This window comes from Coloeus monedula (genome assembly GCF_965178545.1).
Source record: "Coloeus monedula genome assembly, chromosome: 4".
NCBI classification, from domain to species: domain Eukaryota; kingdom Metazoa; phylum Chordata; class Aves; order Passeriformes; family Corvidae; genus Coloeus; species Coloeus monedula.
In genome coordinates, this window is record NC_138784.1 from 69,745,395 (window position 1) to 69,765,355 (window position 19,961).

The following is a 19,961-nucleotide window of genomic DNA, read 5'->3' on the forward strand; positions in this document are numbered from 1 at the left end:
GGAAACTGCCCGTATTTGGGGAGGAAGAAGCACAATTCTAAATCTGCCTTGGGAGGAAGCTTCAGTCTCTGTTCCGACTTCGAAGATATCTTGGTAGCAGGTCAAACCAGATTCTTGGAGGTAGAGCCAGCAAAACATACCAGCTCTGAAAGGTTTTCACCTTTGGGAAAATTGATTCATAGTACAGATTTTGGTTTAATGAGTTATCTCTATTTTGGAGTCTCCCATTCTCTGTGCAGCCTGTCTCCAGCATCCCCATTAACAGAACAAGAATAATCTCTCCTGTGCAAGCAGGCAGCAGACTAACACTGCAGCCTGGTCCCTATCACATCTGCCTTCAGGAGCCGCCATCCTCTTTATCCCCTGGAATAACGCAGGCCGAGTAGTACAGGCATCCCCTCATATTCTCACAGGCACCAGATATATTTTGGGCCACTGGGATCAAACTGCCAAGCTGCAGAGGCACCACTGGCTCATTGCTGGGTGTATAACCCTGTGGTTGCAGTGCAGGATGGAGAAATTGGGGGTTGGAACAGGAGGCACGGCAGTGACTAAATGCAACCTGACGAGATCGTGAACAGGCCAGCAACTTCCAGCTCATCCCAGCCCTCCTGGCTTGGCAGCCCAGACAGTGTTAGAGACTCCAGCTTGTCAGAGTGGATCTTGTAAGATATATAACTTACACTGGTCTCCTGGAAAAGGGATGAACAAAAGAGATTGCATCTGCCCTTTTTAAGAATATAATAAACCAAACCAGCCAAGCCGTTTTCACTTCATTTCCCCTCCTCACTTTGAAGCCAACTTCAACCAAATGGCATTTAATGCATAGAGTTGTTCTGACCCACATGGTGATGTAGGCAAGGCCACTGCTCATGTTTCCCCAGTCCCTCTGATGTGTATTGGTTTGTTGTTTTATTGGTTATTGTTTGTTGCTTTTAGGCCAGCATGCATGCATCAGTCCCACGTGGCAGCCAGACCATTGCATGGGACGAGCCTCCCACTGCTGAGCAGCTCAAAGGCAAAAAGAGTATTTGGCTGTGGCATTGGCTTGTGGAATTTCTTGATTACCAGAAAGACTAGTTTTTGGATTAATTTTGTTCTGTCTTTTGAGGACATTTCAGCAGTAGACACCTGATTAGAATACCTTTCCTTTTGGGCTGTGTCTTTAGTCTTTCATCTCTATCACTAGTGGGCAGGGGATGAACAAGCATATTTCATGATGTTCAGTTCTTCTAAACTTTATCTTCTCTTTTGATTTTTATTGTCTTTTGAGCAACAGAGAGTTTATATGTACTAATGTGCTTTAAAGAGGAGGAAGCACCATCCATGCCCCTGACCTTGCTCATCTCATGGGGACTGGATGCCCATTTCTGACAGCTTCTCACTCTGCTGTTTCCCTCCACTCTTCTCACAGCCACATAAACTGGGAGCGCAGACAGAAGCTGGGATAACCCTCAAGCCCCAGTGATTCCAGTGTCTTTTCTCTCTGTACCCATGTCCCTTTCTCAGGCCTTCTTATGCTCCTTCAGCAACCAAATCTGCATCTGTGTGCTCCACCATGGCTTTGGGTCCAGGCTTTGGGATAAGAGGGTGAGATCTGTCCCTGGCAGGACATCATATATTCCTGAGGATGGGTACCCCAGAGCCAAATATTTCTAGAAAGCAGGATGGTGACTTTTATATGTATCTGGAATTTTGTCAAATTATTCAACAAATGTCACTGAGCTACAGAGACACTGATGGTCAGGCACATTTGCTATGATTCAGAGCTTGTCACAAGCATTTTGCACAGCTCTAGCTCTTGGGCTCTAGCGAGTGGTTTTAAAGCAGACCATTCCCTGAAAAACACTATGGAGGCAGAGAGCATGAATTATTATTTGTTTTCACTGTGTGGACAGTTGATCGGTGACAGATGTTTCTAATTGCATTAAGCAAGTGGAAATAATGAGAATTAGATAGCAGATTCTCCAGGAATTTACATTTAGATTGAGTTACAATTTGCTCTTAAAGAAGCAAATTCAATGTAGATGCATTGGTTCTTCAGCAGAATTGGGAGACAATTATTTTTAATTATTATTTGATTACTTAAAAATGAGCTGTGTTACTATACTTAAAAATATTTTACTCAAGGGGATGACTTAATATATGCACTTTATGTCTCCCTTAAAAGATATAGAATGATGAAATTGTTCATCAACAAACATCTCCACCTCCCCATTACAGTAATATTGAAAGGCAAATGAAGAACAGAGGCTGCCAGAAGCCCATCTCACAGTGCACAATTTGGCCAGTGCTGGGATGGTGGTGATCGCATCAGGCTCACCCAAACCGTCTGCAGCCCTGACAAATTGAATTAAGTTGCACTGATGGAAGACAAGCTGCATCCCCCTTTGGACGCCATGCTCCGCTGGGCTTGGCAGGAATTCCAAGCTGATAATCCCCGTGCCGTGCATTTCATGGAGCTGAGGCAGAGCCAGGCGAGGCCAGGCAGAGGTGGGTGCTCAGGCTGGAGCAGGGCAGGGGGCGGGCAGAGCCTCGGCACGCAGGGAGCGGCAGCATCTGCTGCCTCCAGATGACACAGATCTCACAGTTATCTCCCCGTCCATGCCAAGAGGAAATGAGCTGTGGTTCAAACCGCTGGAGGTTTTCCTTTTGGGGATCTCTCTCACAGCTTTTTTTTATTTTATTTTATCTCCTAGATTTCAAGTTCAGCTTCAGACTCAGAAATGTGTGAGTCCCCTGTCAGCAGAGGAGGGATTTATGTGCAGTGCAGATTATTGTATGTCTCTGTTTAGCACAGAATCCAAGCTATAATATTTTTTTAACCAACTAGCTGGCTCAGCTTTTAATTTTTTTTTCCTTTTGCTTAATGAGAGCCTTATCCAGAACTCCTTGAAGTCAGAGTCTGTCTATCAGCTTCAGTAGGCTTTGGATCAGATTTCACATCACTGATTCATTATTAATTACACATCTGGGACTCCCTTTTCAAAGAGTTCATTGTTAAATAAATTCACTTTTAGACATTACAGACTTGGCATTCTTGTGCATTTAATAAAAGTCTGGCAAACCAGCAAAGAGCCATAGGCCAGCTTCTCTTCTGGTATTGATGGATGAATCTCCACTGAGCAGCAGTGGTTTATACTATAAGGATATAACATACCCCTTTGCTCTCATATAACTACTTTCTGTCTGAAAATAAGTCTATGTTTGAGAATTTTGCCTTTTCTGGGATTTCTCCTCTCTTTTTATAACTTCTCCTACCAGCAAGAGTTCCTCTGTGGACTCAGACACTGCAGGGTGAAATATATTTGCCGTTGAGTTTCTTTTCTCTTCAAAGAGATACTGGCATCTTTTTCCTTGGACAAACTGCAAACCCATATTCAGGGCTTCCTGGGAGAGCAGACAGGCAGGCAAATGTTTTCCTGATCCCTATTGCAAGTGGAATGGACCTAGGGTCTTTCTACAGGGTCTTTCCAATAGTCCTCAGTAACATAGTTCGAGTCCAGACATTGAAGTGACCAAGGAGCTGCTCTGGAAGCTCCATTTACAGAGGAATAGTTTTGGCAGGGGAATATGTAGAAATAAAGGTTTTCCTCCTGAAGTCCATTCAATAGGAGGCTATATCCTAGGTGAACAATGACATCTTATGTAGTGATTTAATGGTACAGGGTATTACTCCCACTCAGCAGCTGATGGGACAGGGACCAGCAGCCCATACAGGTGTTTCCTGTGCTGCAAGGATCTCCTGAGCTGCACTCAGCTCATCCTGTGCTTTTGCAGGGCTGCCCAGACACAGGGGGAAAATGGATTGAGTGAATTCTTTTTTTTCTCCTGATGCCAAATCAGAGTTTGGCTGAACGGTCCTGGTTAATACCAATGTCCAAATAAATTGTGAGGATAGATTCAGATGACTGCTACCCATTTTCCAAAGCTTTCACTTAGTCAACAACTATTTAAGGTATAAGGAAAGGAAAACCAACAGAAACTCAACTCCCACTGTTTAAATAATGAAGCTCTGAATGTTGATCAGAGGCAGACATACAGTGAGTCCATGGCATGCTCCCAATGCAAGGGATAAAAACCACCACACAGTTGTGGAAGAGTCTGTGGAGGAAGAGAGAATTTTGACACTGGAGCACTTGAGCCCCTGAAAAGTCAAAACTAATTCCCTACTACAAGTGAAACATCTCTCCTGTTTTATCATGGAGAATGACAAAACCTTTTCCCTGCCCAAATTCACCTTCCTCAGTTTTTCAGAAATCACATTAAATGGGATTATTCTCATCTCCTTCATGTTTGAAGTGCAAATCTTTCCAAAACTGCAGCCTTTCAGAATTAGAAATTATTAAGTAATTTATTCCTTGCCATAGAGCAAGTTTTGGGGTGGGTCTACAGCCACCTGGTTGGATATGATGAGGGAGAAATGGGAGAGATCTGTCACACAGGCAGTGTGACTGCTGGCCAGCCAGCGGAGATGCCTTCAGTTGCCAAGGGCCATCAAGACCTCCAGCATCATTTTTGGGAGGTCTTTGTGCTTCCAGCATCTGCCAGCAGCATGACTGATCTCCAGGCTGGCCCAGCTTATGAGGCTTTGTCTCTGTCACTCAATGAAATGTACTGGGGACAGCCTTGCCCACACTGCTGCTGTGGGATCTGCTCCTGCCCATCTTCCACATTGGGTTCAAGGAAAGCAGGAACAGATACAGTTGCCTAAGCACTTTGATCTCTTTTTTTTGCAGTGAGGACGTGTTCTGGGCAAGACCCAGAAAGAGATTTTCTGGATGCTGGCAAGGAAGTTCAGCCTGTGCCCAGCAACTCCCTGTGCCATGCCACTGCATGGCACACTTGGGCCTTTCCCCATACACAGGCCAAGGATCCCTCCTTTTCAGAAGCCAGGCTGCCTTTATTTGCTTTCTACCTTTCCTGCTTAGAAAAATTTCCTCAATTCTCCATATTCTCCAAGCTTCTCCTTTCATGGTTCATTACATTCATTGGCTAATTCTGCTATCGCCCCAATACATGGGTCATCACCCACATTTGTATGCACTCAGATTTTCCACTTATTTTCTTAGTAGCTGTTTATCACTAACAGTTTCTAGCCTGCCTGAATTCTCTCCTAACCATTCTTTTTCTCTTTTTTATTCTTTCTTTGCAGAAAAAAGAAGATGGGGTTTTATTTTAAAAAAAGACACTCACTATCTCATCTGGTCATTCATTTCACCCTCCTCCTTTGTAATGGAACAAAGGAGTGTTTATTACCAGCACTTCTTTTTACAAATATCAGGGGAAATAAGCCTTTCTTATCCTCCTATGGAGGATAAGAACAATTCCTATGGTGAGCAAGTATTTTGCATTCTTTTCTTTTGAATTGTGGCCAGTTGTCATTTCTCTCCATTGCCTCCTCATTTTTTTATAGGGGTCACACTGTGACATTGGTGAGCCTGGAGTCAAGAAAGCCCAGCATTCTTGCCCCCTTCCCATTCCCCTTCAGGTTTGCCTACAAGGCATTAGAACAGAGCTGTGAGGAGGGGGGACTAGTAGGGCACATTTAGGCTCTTGACTGTCCTGATGTGCACCAGGGTGATTTATCTAGAAGTGGAGGCAGGACTTGCCTGTGCCCATGGTTTCCCCATTGAACCTTGATCTGCTCCTTGAGGTGTCCTCTCCCTGTCCTTCTGATATTGACATCGACAAGTGCTGGATGTGGTGAGTGCTGTGACTGATAGAGGGGACCAGACCAGAGGATCCAGGCAGCTTCCTTGCTGTCCCAAGGCATGCTGGACATGGAAAACTTTGCTTCTTAGGGACACACACAGTTGGTTGACTTCATATATAGGCTGTGAATGTATAGACTCAGTAGGAAAAACTGCAGAGTCACTGAAGGCAGGGAGAGTTTCTGTGCTTCTGTAGATGAAAGGTTGTTGATTTTTCGCATTCCCTCTGAAATAACCACACTTTTATCACAAGCCTAATCCTTGGTTATATCCCACACCTTGTGCTGACTCAAGAAGCCAAGTCTCCTCTTGGATGCTCACCCAGAGCGGAGGAACCCTCTGTCTTACAGGACAAGGTGTATCAGACCCTGCCCCATGGCCCAGTAGAGTCAGGGTCCTGTCCCAGCCACTGCTCTGGTAAACTTGGGAACCACACTCAGTCACAGATTAGAAGCCAGACTACCAGTGAGGAAGTAAGTGGGGTAGCACTGATTTCCTGTGCCTTGAGAGCTGGACCTACACAATGCATCACACTTTCATTTCAAGTACTTGAAGTTTAGTTTACTACTTGACTTCAAGGTTAAAGCAGCTTCCTTAGCTATCCAATTTCTCTCTTTCACTGACCACTTGACTCCCCATAACACCTGAGCTTTGCCATCAGGCACTGAGCAATGTAACCAACATCTGGCAAGTGAAGTTCAGACTCTCTCTCCTGACCTGTCTGTCTGATGGGTAGTATTTTCATAGTATGCTTTACATTTGAGCGTGTTAAGCAAAAAGCTTCAAAACATTGTGGTATGTTTTTAATATAGCAACTGTGCAAATATACAGAGATAATTAAACTGATGAGAACATCCAGGAAGACCAATGTGCTTCAGCTCCCAAGTTCTTTAGGGGAGGGAAATCTAACATTGCTGTATATATGGAGAATCTATTAGTGGAGTCAGCTCTTTTGACTGCATCCCTAAGTATAAGTACAGGTAGAGAAGATGAATGCACAAAAGCCCATGTACCACTATGCTTCTGGAGGTATTTGCCTTCCCTAGCCTCAGCACATGAGGATGTGGCTCTTGTCAAGTTTAATTCATTTCCCTGCACTCACAGTTGGTGTGTAAAATAGAAGAGGACAATTTAATCCTATACATCCTAGCACTATTATTTACTTTATTTACTTTTATTAATGTTAGGTTCGCTAGCAGATGGTTTTTTTAATAAATTATTTTAATGTGTTTAGAAAATGTGCTACAAAAATAAGCATTCACTTAGCTTATTAAATATTTTCAGTGATGAAGAAGTGACTATGGGTGAGGATGGAAATAAAAGTCCCTATTCAGGAGAGATTTTTAAAAAGCAAACAGAACATAGGAATGCAACTAAGCTAGTATATCTTGAGAAATTATTTTTCCTTTTCCACATCAGCAATAACAGATCCAGAGCATTTCCAAGCATCAATTTCTGTAGGCTGCGTGAAGGGAGATGGACATTTCTACAGTTGATTTGAAACTGGATGAACTAGAGCACTTCAGAGGTTTACAGTCGAAAAGATAAATGGATTGTGTGAGCTGTCCAATTTCATTATGTGCCCTAGCCAAACTCTTTCTTTAATGTTTGATAGAATTATGATCAAATATTTCAAAATAAAAATGCTGACCTCTGTAGAAATTGTTGTTGACCTTGTCAAGGTAGGTTTAATGCTTTAAAAGAAGACCAAGAATCTCTCAGTGATATAAAACTTCAACAGACGCTACCAAATCGAAATATATATAGAAGGCAGCTGGTTATTCACACTGGCCGAGTGCTTATCAAGCCCCATTGTCAGCTGAGTGTGAAATGGATTCCTGCCCAGAAAGCTGGCTCTGAAGCTTGCTTCATGTTCAAAGTTTGATTTGCCACATGTGATACAGTCAGATGATTTAAAACACAATTGACTTTCTTGAAGCAGTTGACTACCCTGCTTCAAAATTATCTCCAGAAACGGAAAGGCAAGTACACATGAAGACCCTAAATACTTTAAGCCGAGCATTTGCAATACCGATTATCTGAAAAAATTTGGAAGTGCTTTCCTAAAGTAGGCCACCTCTCTTCCAACCCAGAGAGCTGCAGAGAATGCCATACCCATGTCTTTTTTCCTTTGCATTAAGACAAGAGTTTGAACCAAAGCCCTGTACACAAACCCTCTTAACTCCCCAGCATGTGCAATTTGCATCTTGAGCTGCTTCAGTTTGTATTAATTTAGCACCAATCTCCAATTGGAGAGCTCCGTCTAATCTGGCCTCTGCATCTATCACTGCTGCATGTTATGTGCAAAGGAAGGTGAAAAATCCTCTGAGACCCACAGCTCTGTGATAAAACCATGAGATTTGTTTAGTCTCAGTAATATCATTGCTTGCTTAAATTGATTACAGATAATGGCAACGAAATCCATCTCTGTTGCAGGGGCATCTTCCACAGGTTAAATGCCTTTGTGTTGAAAAACGAGACTTTTCTGAGTCTTTGGAAGGATGAGGGAAAGCATAAAGTGTTGCCTGGTTACCCAGGCTTCTTTGAGGCTGTGGTAGCGTGATATGCTATGGCCTTCTTCAGGTTACTAGTGCTGATATAGGCAGTGCTGCTAAACCGTGGAGATCCAAGTGCCAAATACACCCAGTCCCAGCGATCTGGAGATCAGGTGGAGTGGGAGATTCTGAAGTCACTGTGACCTTCAAAATCATGGTTTGCTTTGAAGCTTAGATACTTCATTCTACTGCTTATATGAAACTGATGGCCTTAAACCAAGGGAAAGTCCTCCTGTGTGTGGGCATCTTCCTTCTCCTCTGCTGATCTATCATCCATATTTTTCTCATTTATAACATACAAATCTCATAGATGCTTCATGTATGAGGAGATGGGAAGCTACGAAATAGATCACTAATACGTTCAAGATGCTGAAGATGATTTAAAGGGCTAGTGAATCTGATCATCATAGCTGGGAATGGGTTTTCTTCTGCTCTAAAGGAACTGAGTTTGCTTGAAAGTTGCTTGTCTGGGTCCACATAAGTGAGCACCTTTATTTTGCACCAGTCCTTCTGAGTTAGTGCCTCATAAGTTTGCTCTAAATTCCCTGAAAGTTAAAAAAAATCTCAGTCAAAATAGTCAAATTTGGGATGTATTTTCATTAAAACTGTATTAACCCACAGCATGTATTTCTTGATGATACTGTAAAACTTCTCATGGAGTTTGGAGCAGCCTCCTGAAAATACAGTATATGCTGGAGTAGGCACATAGAGAAGCAAGCAGCCAGCCAAGCTTGTCTTCAGGATTGTCTTGTAAAGGTCAAACCAGATTCGATGTTGTGTTAGGTTTTGGGAGAAACCCAAAGACAGATAATAGAGGAAGGATCTGTTTCTTCCAATAATCCAAAAACAAATCTAGAAAGTTTAAGTAAAGAATAATAAAAGTTGCATGCGCAAATTGACTTGGGGCGACTTTTTAACTTGCTTCAGTGATATTTTCACGGCTGATTAGATGAGTTGGCAGTAACCTTGGCAGTGCTACAAAAGCCATTTTTACACCAGTCAGCATAAGGAATTCCACACTTTCCATCAAATCCCTCCAAAAAAGATGTCTGCTTTCCCCTCCAGTCTGGGTTTCCTTCTGTGGTTGGCCATCTTTTCATTCAGTTCATGCTCCTGGCCACAGTTCAGTTGGAAAGGACTCAAGGGTGGCTTGAGTCCTCACATGAGGTTACCCTGCATGATCTTTCTTACTGCCCAGAAAGATAACCCAGGGGGATATGTGAGGATTTTGACCACATTCCTCTGGAAATCCTGTGCAGAAAGGACTGCTTGTGCATGCACAGACCAGCGCTCCAGCGCATGGGAGGTGCACTGGGGGACACTGGACCTGGAGCAGATGCTCCATAAAGGGGATGTGCATCGAGCCTGCACATCCAGACTGCACAGCTCAGAGATGCAGACTCTTGGGGGATCCCAGGAAGAAATACTTTACAGTGTGCTCCTCCTGCTGGCACCCCATGTGGTCAGGGCAGACCAGGACAGTTTGAATGCCAGGCACAGCATCCTTTCTCTCTCTCCAGCCCTGTAGGAGACAGAGAGGCAGGTTCTCATGTGGGACGTAGTGCTCTAAGCCACCAAACCTCCTTGTTCTTCAGGTCTATGGAGAAAAAATGTGTGATCAGAGCCAGGGCCAGCCCTAAACCTGGGCTTTTCCTTCGGCCATCCTCAGCACATCAGCCAGGCTCTTTCAGCTGTATGCAGGGACATCAGCTGTTCCCAGTGGAGACAAAGGACTGGAGCAGGCAGAGGGCTAAGGGAGGGAAGAGGGAAGTGCTGAGGCTTTTGTTGTGGATGAGAGAGAGATCTGAGCATGGAGCAGATTTCCTGTCCCGGTACCAGTCGCAGCTGGCTGGCCTCTTTGGACGCAGTCACCTGAAAACTCTGTTGGAGTAGCAGGGCGATACAGATGGCAAGGGAGGAATGGGGTCACTGGGCATCAACAGAGACCCCTTCTGAATGGGGGAAGAGTGCAGCTGCCTCTGCGTCAGACAAGAAGGGGAGGAGGGATGCTAGAGACCCAAAAGTGCCTTTTTCATCCCACCAACTGCTTCTCATTTTGCCTTTGACATGAATTTGTCATGCAGACTTGGCCAGCTCATGCTTTTGCTTTCTGTGACTGCAAAATTATTTAAGCAGATTCCCATTGCTAATATGTAGGGGAATCAGAGAGTATCAGCAATGCCTTCTGACTTAAGATATGGAGTGTCAGGTATCAGCGGAACTCAGAAATGTAGCTATCTGTGAATATTTCTGAGTCAACTTGTCAGTAGAGTGTTTCTAATCCTTTTACCAAACAGATTTTTTTCAGAAAACGTGGGAATTTTTTTTGTCTATTTCTCTCTGACCTTAATAAATCTTAATTCCCACAACTTGCGGGTGTTGACTTTCCAAGAAAAAACGTCAGTGTCACTCTGTCACCACCCTCCACATTCCCGAGGCAGCTGCTGGAGGCAAGTTCTCTCATTTGCTTATGTAAATGAAGAAAAGAGATTTTTAGAGCCAACCGCTGACTCTGGGAAGAAGGTGCTGCCTGTGCCAGTGCGAGCAATGCTCCCGCCGCCGGTCCCCAACACTGATGGAGTTCAGCTGTTCCATGATAAAAAATAAGGCACTCCCTCTCCAGGCATTTTGCATTTCAATGAATAATTTTTCACCCAACTACATCCCAGCCTGCTTTGATTATGTGCACTTCATATACTGACATAATAACATGGAGTTGAGGAATAGAGGATCTATCCCAGAAGGGGAATTGCAGCCCCTAAAGCCCCAAGCCTTCAGCCTGAGCAGTTTTGTACAATATTGTTACCCTGTATTCGGATGACACAATGGCCAAAAGGGCCGTTACTGGGTATTTACACAGCACTACATGAAGTGACTTCAGATTTTTCTTTTCTTGGAAACGCGTGAAATGGGTTAAACAAGAGGATGACAGAGCTGTTGGGAGACCCAGTTTGATGAGAATTGCAAGTGAGGGACAGTTCAGTGGCTCCTGGATGAGAGAATTCCGTGTTCTGTGCACAAGGAAGCAGGGGAAGGAGTTACAGTCCATGGCTATCATGGGGCAATGCACTGTCTAATGCACACAGGTGAGCATGGAGCATTTCCTGGCTTTCAGCAGATAAGGCTGCTGACCACTGAGTATCAATGTCCTGAGGAACAGAATTGTAACACACAGGGCCTATGTGGGTTTCTTTACTGCCCTTATCTCCGTGGTGTTGGAGGATGGGGTCGTGGCTGGTTTTAGCAGATGATTTAATTCATGGGGAGGACCTGGAGTTTGCTTCATTAGCAAATGCTCCCCTCGATGGAGGGGAAGAACTGTGCATGAAGCACCGTTTGGCATTTCTATTTCCTCCTGATTACACCGCCCAAGGCTCGAGCAGACCAAAGAAGAAGCGCTGTTCCCTGCCTTGTAGGACTGTGCCGGGCACAGCCATGGGAGGAATTGCTCTGCATTCATGCAAACCATTCCTTTTCCACCTCACCTCTCCTGCTGATGGACTGGCCACATTGCACGCATTCCCCAGCCTACACTGCAACTCAAGCCACCAAAAATATATTTTTCAAACATTCAGCCTTTGGCTGTTGAGCAAAATTTGACCAAATCAACAGGACTTGAGAGGCTGGTTTGAACAAAACACGCTTCACAGTCCATCCTGCAGAAACCAAACCCATTCACAGGCAAATGCCAGTGGTTTGAGTCCTGGAGCCTGGGCCTGGCCACAGCTGGGTTAGAGCACAAAACCAGTGCTAAGCACCAGTCCTGCAGACAGTCTTTATCACTGGCTTTATCAGTCTTTATGCTTGGCTTAACAGTGTCCCATCTCTGCATTCTTGCGCTATATCACACTGTAAATCCCCCCAGCAAGGAGACAGTGGATGGTAGCAGTGTTTTTAGCCTAATGAGATGAGACATTGCTCTGCTGTGAGTTAAGTACGTGGTTACCACAGCTCAACATGTGTCTGTGCTGGATGGATTTGGGCGGCATGCGTCTGTCCATATGTTGAAACATACATTGCCCAGAAACCTTCTGCCACAGAGAAAAGGGAAAAGCTGTGACGTGGGGGAGGGGGAATAGATAGGCTTGTTTGACAGTTAATAAAACAATGAAATATACTTTGTGTGTGCCTGAGTTTCTAGGCACTTACCAGCAGCTGCTAATACCATGTCATCTGTTTTTTATTCATGGCATTGCTGGACTGTGGATAGATAATCTCTTTCTATAACTCACTCATTTCTAAGCTTAATGGGAAGCTGTCACAGAGAAACATGCTCCTCTGCCAAAGGTGGGCAGTCTGTCTTTCCACTGGGGAAACACATGATTCCAGAGTTCCTCGCTCTGCTCAAATCCCAGTAACACTGTCTTTTAATTATATTGAATATTTAATACTGGAATGCTTGTGTTTCTGCTGTATTTTCCACAATGACTGACAGAAACAGCCCATTCTGTCTCTGTCAGACAGAGAGGTGTTCCATCCCTCTGGTAGTCTTTGTGACCCTCCTCTGGACCTGCTCCAACTGGTCAGTGTCTTTCCTGCACTAAGAGCTTCAAAGCTGGATGAAGAATTCCAGGTGGGGTCTCACCAGAGCAGAATAGAGGGGCAGAATCACCTCCCTAGACCTGCTGGGCATGCTTCTTGTGATGCTGCACAGGACACGTTTGTCTTTCTGAGCTGCAAGTGCTGGATCGTGCCCAGCTTTTCATCCACCAGTATCCCCAAGTCCTTCTCCACAGAGCTGCTTTCCATCTCTTCATTCCCCAACTTGTATTGATACCAGGGGTTTCCCTGACCTGAGCGAAGGGCCTTGCACTTTACCCTGTTGAACCTCATGATGTTCCCAAGGACCCACTTCTCGAACTTGTACAGGTCCCTTTGGATGGCACCACTTCCTTACAGCTTGGCAACAAGCTTCTCCCAGGCTATGAAGTCCTTCTGCCCAGAAGCCCTATTCCTCCTCCTTCCATCCTGTGGCCAACACATGCTCATAGCATGTCAGTATTATCACTAAACCTGTGTGACACTGACTGTGGCTGGTGTTAGGAGGCACCAAAATGGGGTCAGCATGTTACCTTGTGCTGCAAAATCTTGCTTTTCATCACCTGTATCTCACCTCCTTTTCCTCTTTTCAGCACTGGGGAGGTCTCCCATGAGCAGAGCTCAGCCTGTTCCCCCTGTGAGTACAGCAGCCCATATTAGTGAGCTCATGCTAATATGAACTCAACCAATAAATCCATCAAGGAGAGTTGAAACTCTGGGATTTTGACACTGAATCAGTACGAATCATCATTCCTCGTGTAGCTTCCCTTTTACAAGGAGCTCTCAGGCTTGTCCTTCCCCTCCCTACTTGCCTTCAGTGTTCTCTGTGCTCTACTGTTGTTCAGGGAAGTTGCCATCATGTCTAATTGGGAAGAGACACCTGTAGAGTGCCTCTGTGCAGAGATAACTGGAGTGCACGGAAGAGAGACTCATCCCCTGTGGTTAATTTGCCAGTGCTGAGTGCTCCTTTAAACAGAGCCAAGGAGATACAGACAGAGCTTGGGCATTGCGTGCATTGAAGTTTTTTTGCTGAGGGTTTCACTAGTACAGGCTGTGCCTGTGGTTTGGGCGTGGTGTGGAGTGGGCTCTTTAAGCAATGGGGAAAGGCAAGGGAGACATCCCTGTGAGTGTCAGCCAAGTGTGATCCCATATGGGCCTTCTTGTATTGCCTTTGGTGCCTTTCCATAATCTTTCTTCATGGCAAGTTCAAGTCACAGAGCTGCTACTGAGGCTCAGCCCTTTCCCTGCCACCTCCTGACACCACTAATAAAGATCTCCCTTTTCTCTAAGTCATTATTTGAACAAACTTCAGCTATTTTGGAGGGCAAGGAGGGAATGAGTTTACTGCTTCAAGCCTGCAGGGTTGCAGAAAACCCCAGCCATGTGGTCGCTGTGCTCCTCACTGCTGAGGCTTTGTGTATGTATGGCATTATCATTTCAGACTAACCTCTCCTGCATGGCCCAGGGAGCAAGGAAGGATGTCTGGGTCATTTTACTAATAAGGAGGCAGCCCCTAATGAGTCCATCTCTGCTCCCCTGCCTCTCCAATCAGAAGGAAGAAACCTCAGAGTGCTCTGAAGTCAGACTTGACTTCACAGCAGAGTTGTCTGCTCCGCAGAGTATCAGGAATCCCCTGGACAATGTTTTATGCCATCATACCTGGCAGGTGGATCCTGAGGTATTAAGTTTTGTGGAAAATGTCACATTTGCATGTCCAGGAAATCCAGGCTGCAAAATGTAGCTTGTTCCAGTCTGGAGTAGGAATTGGGGAATACAAGTAGGGGTCCAGAGGCAGGAAAGCACTCAGGTTACTGCCATGCAGAGAAGCCTCAGGGACAGGGTTTGGCTAATAAATAGCCAATGTCTGTGCCAGACACTCAGATACACAGGAGTATGGGTCCCTCATCCTTTCTTCCTGACAGGGGTAAGCACTTACCAGGAGCAGACTCTTCTTCCCCAGGGCCACAGCTCCAGCATGCTGGGACCACAATAAGGTCCCTGCTGATTTCTCTAGTAACAGTAGCAATAGATTTACAGAGCACTGTTCTTTACATGCCTTTCTGCAAAGAGGGTCCTGTAGCAGGAGGGAGCAGCAGGGGATTCCCTGGCTGAATAATGCTGCTCTGACAACCTACGTCACCAGAAAAGCATGTTCAGCCCTCACTGGTCCAAAGGATTTTTCCTGGTGTTCCCCATCCCAAGTTCAGGCCAGGCAGCTGCAGCTATGACATGCCCCACAGGCTGCCTTTTGTGATACAGGTTACATGGAAGATGCCAGGGAGGTGTGGGTAGGAAGGGGATGAAGAGCAGCTGATGCAGAGGGGTCTCCACACCTGCCTGGCCAGCTCACAGGGCACTACAGTCCAGCTCTGTAGCTCTGCATCATTGAGGACATGGTTCAGTTTCTACTCTGAATGCCACCTGTTACCCTGATTTATTCCTGTGGGATGCACAAGGCGCATCTTGCTGACCATCTGATTTTATTGAATTCAGAAGGTGCCAGGCCCACTTTCTACTGATTTCTCCACGCTCAGAGACCAGTCCCCATCTCCTTCAATGTGTCTGTGATGGAAGTTTTATTAATGCAAAAATTTTCCCTCTGGAAAATGAAGTCCAGAAATTAATAATGAATTAAAACAACTTGCCACAGGCATTGCTAACGAGCTCTTTGTCTGAGCAGCTCACATGAAAGGAGGTCATTGCTCAGCCGTTCCCATCGCGAATGGCAAGAAGATTAACCACTAACATCGACCCTGTGTGTCTCTCCTGAGACAGCAGGACAGGCTGCAGCTCAGCTTTTGCCTGGCTGGCTTTTCCTGCCTTATTCCTGCTTTGCAGGTTTGTCTCGAGGAGTCTTTACTACCTGGAGAAGCACCTTCCTCCCCTCCCCTCCAAACACTCAGGTTGCCCATCTGTGTTGGGAGGACACCCAAGTCATCCCATTGGAAAGGACAATAACCTTGAAGAGCTTAAGGGGAGAGAGGAAAGTAATCTTGGAGGGGACTAGCAGGGCTTAACTTCACTGCCATAAGCCTCTTCAGGAACTCTGGCCCAGTAACTAACCTGGCACTGCTCCAATGCTGGGTGTGCATCTATTGTTCTTTTCCCTTATCTTGCAAGACAAAGCGTTATCCTGCCTTATCTGCTACCACAGGCTTTAGAGGAGGCCCTATGGCAAGGGCACTGGAAATTGTGCCCCTGTTGAGCCTCGGGGGGCTGAGCTGGGAGAGGAGCATCCGCATCTGGGCAGTAGAGATGGGAAAGCTGTCACACCATGCTGACCACCTCTCCGTGGCTTTTTCAGCCTGGTCTCACTCAGCAGAAATAAGCACCACGTTGCATTTACGCATCCAGGGAAGGATGGCTGAAGGCAGGTGGGTTCGGGTGCTGCTCCTCACTTGTTAGCTGGGACTGGAAGCAGCAGTGTGTGCCGCAAGAGACGTTGAGCATCACTTCTTCATGATGTGACTGAACAGCAGAAGAGACTTGCTCCCTTGTCCAGTGTTCCTTGTGAGAGTGTTGTCTGACTGCAGCAGAGGAACCCATAACTCCCCCATGTCCATGGGCAGCCAGTTACACATCAACTGTTGATTGCTCTGTTCTGCTTTCTTGCAAAAGCTCAAGCTGTACCTTCCATGTGCTTAACCCAACACATTGGGAAAACTCTGCTGTGTTTGAGGCATGAAGTTTTACCACTCTTTCCCACCCCTGCCCTCTCAGGTGGGACACCCAGCCAGGCTGAATGATGGCTCATTCCCTTGCTTAGCAGCACAATTGCTTGTTTATCAAATAACTGAGTCACACAGAGCACTGGGCACCAGGCAGTGACAGCCACGTGGCTCCCAGCCTGCAATACTCTCCAGCATGAGGATGCCTGGATTCACCTCCACCAACTGCCCTCACCATGGCCTTGGCCATGGAGGAGTCAGTCCTGTGATGCATTCCCACCCCTCCTCTAGTGTCAGCCCTGGGCTGGGTAGAAATCCCTTTCTGGTGCAGAGAGAATTTGGCCCAGCAAGGAGAGAAAAGAGCAGGGACCATTGGGCAAGGGTGGGGAAAAGCAAGGCTTCAAACTGCACGTCGATGGGAGGAAACAAACCCTTCTTCCTCTCTCTCCTTTAAAAGTTTGTGCTTGTTTGCCTGTTGTTAAGCTGAAAACTCACCCAATGCCCCCAATAAGTACCTGCACTGAGCCTGTGTACCTCTGAATTCACCTGGCAGTCTTGCCCTCCTCTTCATCACAGTATTTGTGTATATCATAAGTCAAACTGTAGCTTGCCCTTAAAATGCTCTGACAAAGTGAGGTTCATCTTACAGGGGACAGGGATGATGCAGATGTCCATCCCACCCAGCACAATACCAGGAGAGAAGTATCTTAGGAGTCTCCAAAGGGACTGGTGTAGCTGGTGTGCTCTTTGTTTGGGTCTTTGATGGGACTCACAGGGACAGGGAACCTGACTATGATCCCATGCCAGGTCCACTCATCTCTGAGCACCGTTTGGGAGCTTGTTCAGGAGTGAAGGTCAATGCAGTCACCAGTGCTGTCATAGCAGAGCCTCCAATATTTGTGCCTGAGAAGTCTGACTTGGGAATTAAAATGAAGGTGGTTGCATCCCACCTATTTATTATCTGCCAGAGTGTTCCTCCTACACAGCAGCTTCTCTCGTATTCAGAGGCTGCTTCAAGCCAGGGCTGCATTTAGGCACAGCTATTGCTTCTTTCTTTGCTGGCATGACCTAGAAACCCCCTGTGCATTGGATGTTCCCACAGGGTGGGTAGAAGATGCTGTAATGCTCATATGAATGCCAGGGAAATATACAGAGAAGTGAGTTTGTCCCAGCTGTGTCAGATAGAGTGATAGTGCTGGGTTTAGGGACATTTTCAGAGAGTCTGAGAGTCTTATGAATCTGTTTAGGAGTTAGGTACAAATCAGGGTTTTTTCTACTATAGTTGTGTTTGTGTTTATAGGACAGAGCAGTCGATTACAACAGCAGGGTTTTCATGTCCCTGCCACCCGTTTTCCTCACAGCATCATCATTTCACCTCCGTTTAACAGCAGGTTCACGTCTGGGGTAACTGACTCAGCTGCTTGGCAGACTTGTTGGGGCAGTCAAGCCTGCAGACAGTTTTATTTTCACTGAGGTTTGCAGCACAGAGATTTGTAGACCAAATCCTTATAGGCAGTCGCCAGGGAACATTGTTGGGATCTCTGACCCCAGCTGTGCCAGTGCTGCTGTAACAATTGTAGCTCTGGGATCTGGGGCAATTACAGGCTACAGTTACCTGGATCCTTTGTACCCCTGTTTCCCACAAGTGAGTGTGCTATTGCCAAGTCTTCAGAAATGTGGTTGGAAAAACCAGAGCACAGTAGAGCAGATGAAAATTCATCAAGGCAGGAGTACATATTAGAGTTAAAAGACAAATAAGGTTTTGCAGTAAAGGTAGTAATGAACCATGCTCTGTTTCTCTGAGCTTGGCTTTTATTGTCTTACAAAGAGTATTCTGAGAGTGTGTGCTGCTTTCCTTTCTTTCCTTCCAAGTGCCTAAATTTGAGGATGCATCCTTATCTCTATATGACAAGCAATACTGAATGGGAAACTATTTTGTTCTGTCATTTACTTCCCATTTGGTCCTGTCACATCCTATCTTTTGGCACTGTGTATTTTCTTAGTGTTATGAGCATATATCTATGCTGTGTGTGAGAGAGTGGGTGTCTGATTGCGTTTGCAAAGGTCCTTGATAAAAAGTTTTAACATCTAAAATTATCAGAGAGGCAGGAGTGAGCTGGTCTTGGTAGATCCGAATGCTGGCAGGCAACAGATCATCTGTCTGCAGAGACATTAACTGCTGAATAGGTCAGAATTGCCAGGTTTTTAGTATTTACCTAGGAGGGAAACTACTGCTCATTTCAAGGAGCTAATGTTCCTTGCAGATTTAGCTTGAACACCAGAGGGAACATAAAAGCAACAGCTGTGGAGTAGTTTCAAGGATAGTGTTTTCCTCCTCAAGCACAGTTCAGTTCTATCCAATTCTCCTCATTAATCACTTTCTTTCATTTTTGTTTTTCAGCCAAAGCTTTTGGCCAAGGAGTTGCTTGACTTGGTGGCATCTCATTTCAACCTGAAGGAGAAGGAATACTTTGGAATTGCATTCACAGATGAAACGTAAGTGTGAGAAATCAAAGACCTAAGAGGCAACTCTTGGCAGCACTGTGTGCAGCAAGGTCCTAGACTAAGGTCTAGGGAGGCAGGGACCAAATTACCACAAAATTTGAGGTTTTGTCTCAAGACAGGCCATATCTACCCCCAGATTAAACAACAAGAATAAAATTTGCACTGGAGAAACATTAAAGGTCTGCCAAAGGCTATGATTAGTCCCAGGCTGTGATCCTTCAGTGGTACTGCAGCACCCTGTTACATTTTTCCAGCTGTTTTCTCTCAGGAGGTGTGCCGTCCTTGGCATATGGACTATGTCTTGTATGGACACCCACCTTGGTTTGCAATAGGTTTTTCCTTTGTATATTAATCAGGAAGAGGCTTCCCACACCCAAATCATCTCAAAAAAACAAATTTCAAGCCAATGCTGTGTCCCCAGAACAGCTGAGTCAGCGGCATTGCTGTCATGAGCCAGTTCCTCTCTCCTACTGAAGTGGAAGGGAAATGTAAATTATCTGCTGGAATAATGATTCAGGATCGGGTAATCAGAGGCTTCTGGATAATTGCACAAACATATCCGCATTCATCTCGGCAGCAATCACCCCTCTAAAGTCAATTCCTTTGGCAAGCACCTGCCTTGGGCAGCCTGAGGCCATCTCAGGACACAGCTCCCAGGATGGAGGAATGCTCAGCAACAGGCACATGCAGAAGCAGGACCCAAATCAGACAAGACCTCAGAATCTATCCCAGCTCACTGACTTGAGTAGCTCAGCCCTGTAGGGAATCTCCAACCCAACACAAATTAACGAGGTTAATTCTCCAAGGAGCAACAGTAGGAGGCACTGGCCTTCCACAAAGCAGGAGGAGAAAATTGCTCCTGCCACAGTGTTTATTCTTGGAGAGAGCAAGTTACTCAGTGGTTGCTCTCTAAGAGGCACAGGAAAGCCATGAAGGGAATCCAAAGCACACTAGGAGATGAAAATGTTCCTTTAAAAATC

The 19,961-nt window shown here is 45.6% G+C and overlaps 1 protein-coding gene across 3 annotated transcripts in view; it reads left to right on the plus strand.

Annotated features, from left to right (window-relative positions):
* Positions 1 to 19,961, plus strand: part of FRMD4A (FERM domain containing 4A) — a gene marked incomplete at both ends in the record, with an annotated part of 358,630 nt that overhangs the window by 242,058 nt on the left and 96,611 nt on the right. For all 3 annotated transcript variants that reach the window (XM_082280836.1, XM_082280835.1, XM_082280834.1), the window contains one exon: positions 18,878 to 18,972. In XM_082280836.1, the coding sequence (XP_082136962.1) occupies positions 18,878 to 18,972 (95 nt within the window). The remainder of the gene's footprint in view (positions 1 to 18,877; positions 18,973 to 19,961) is intronic.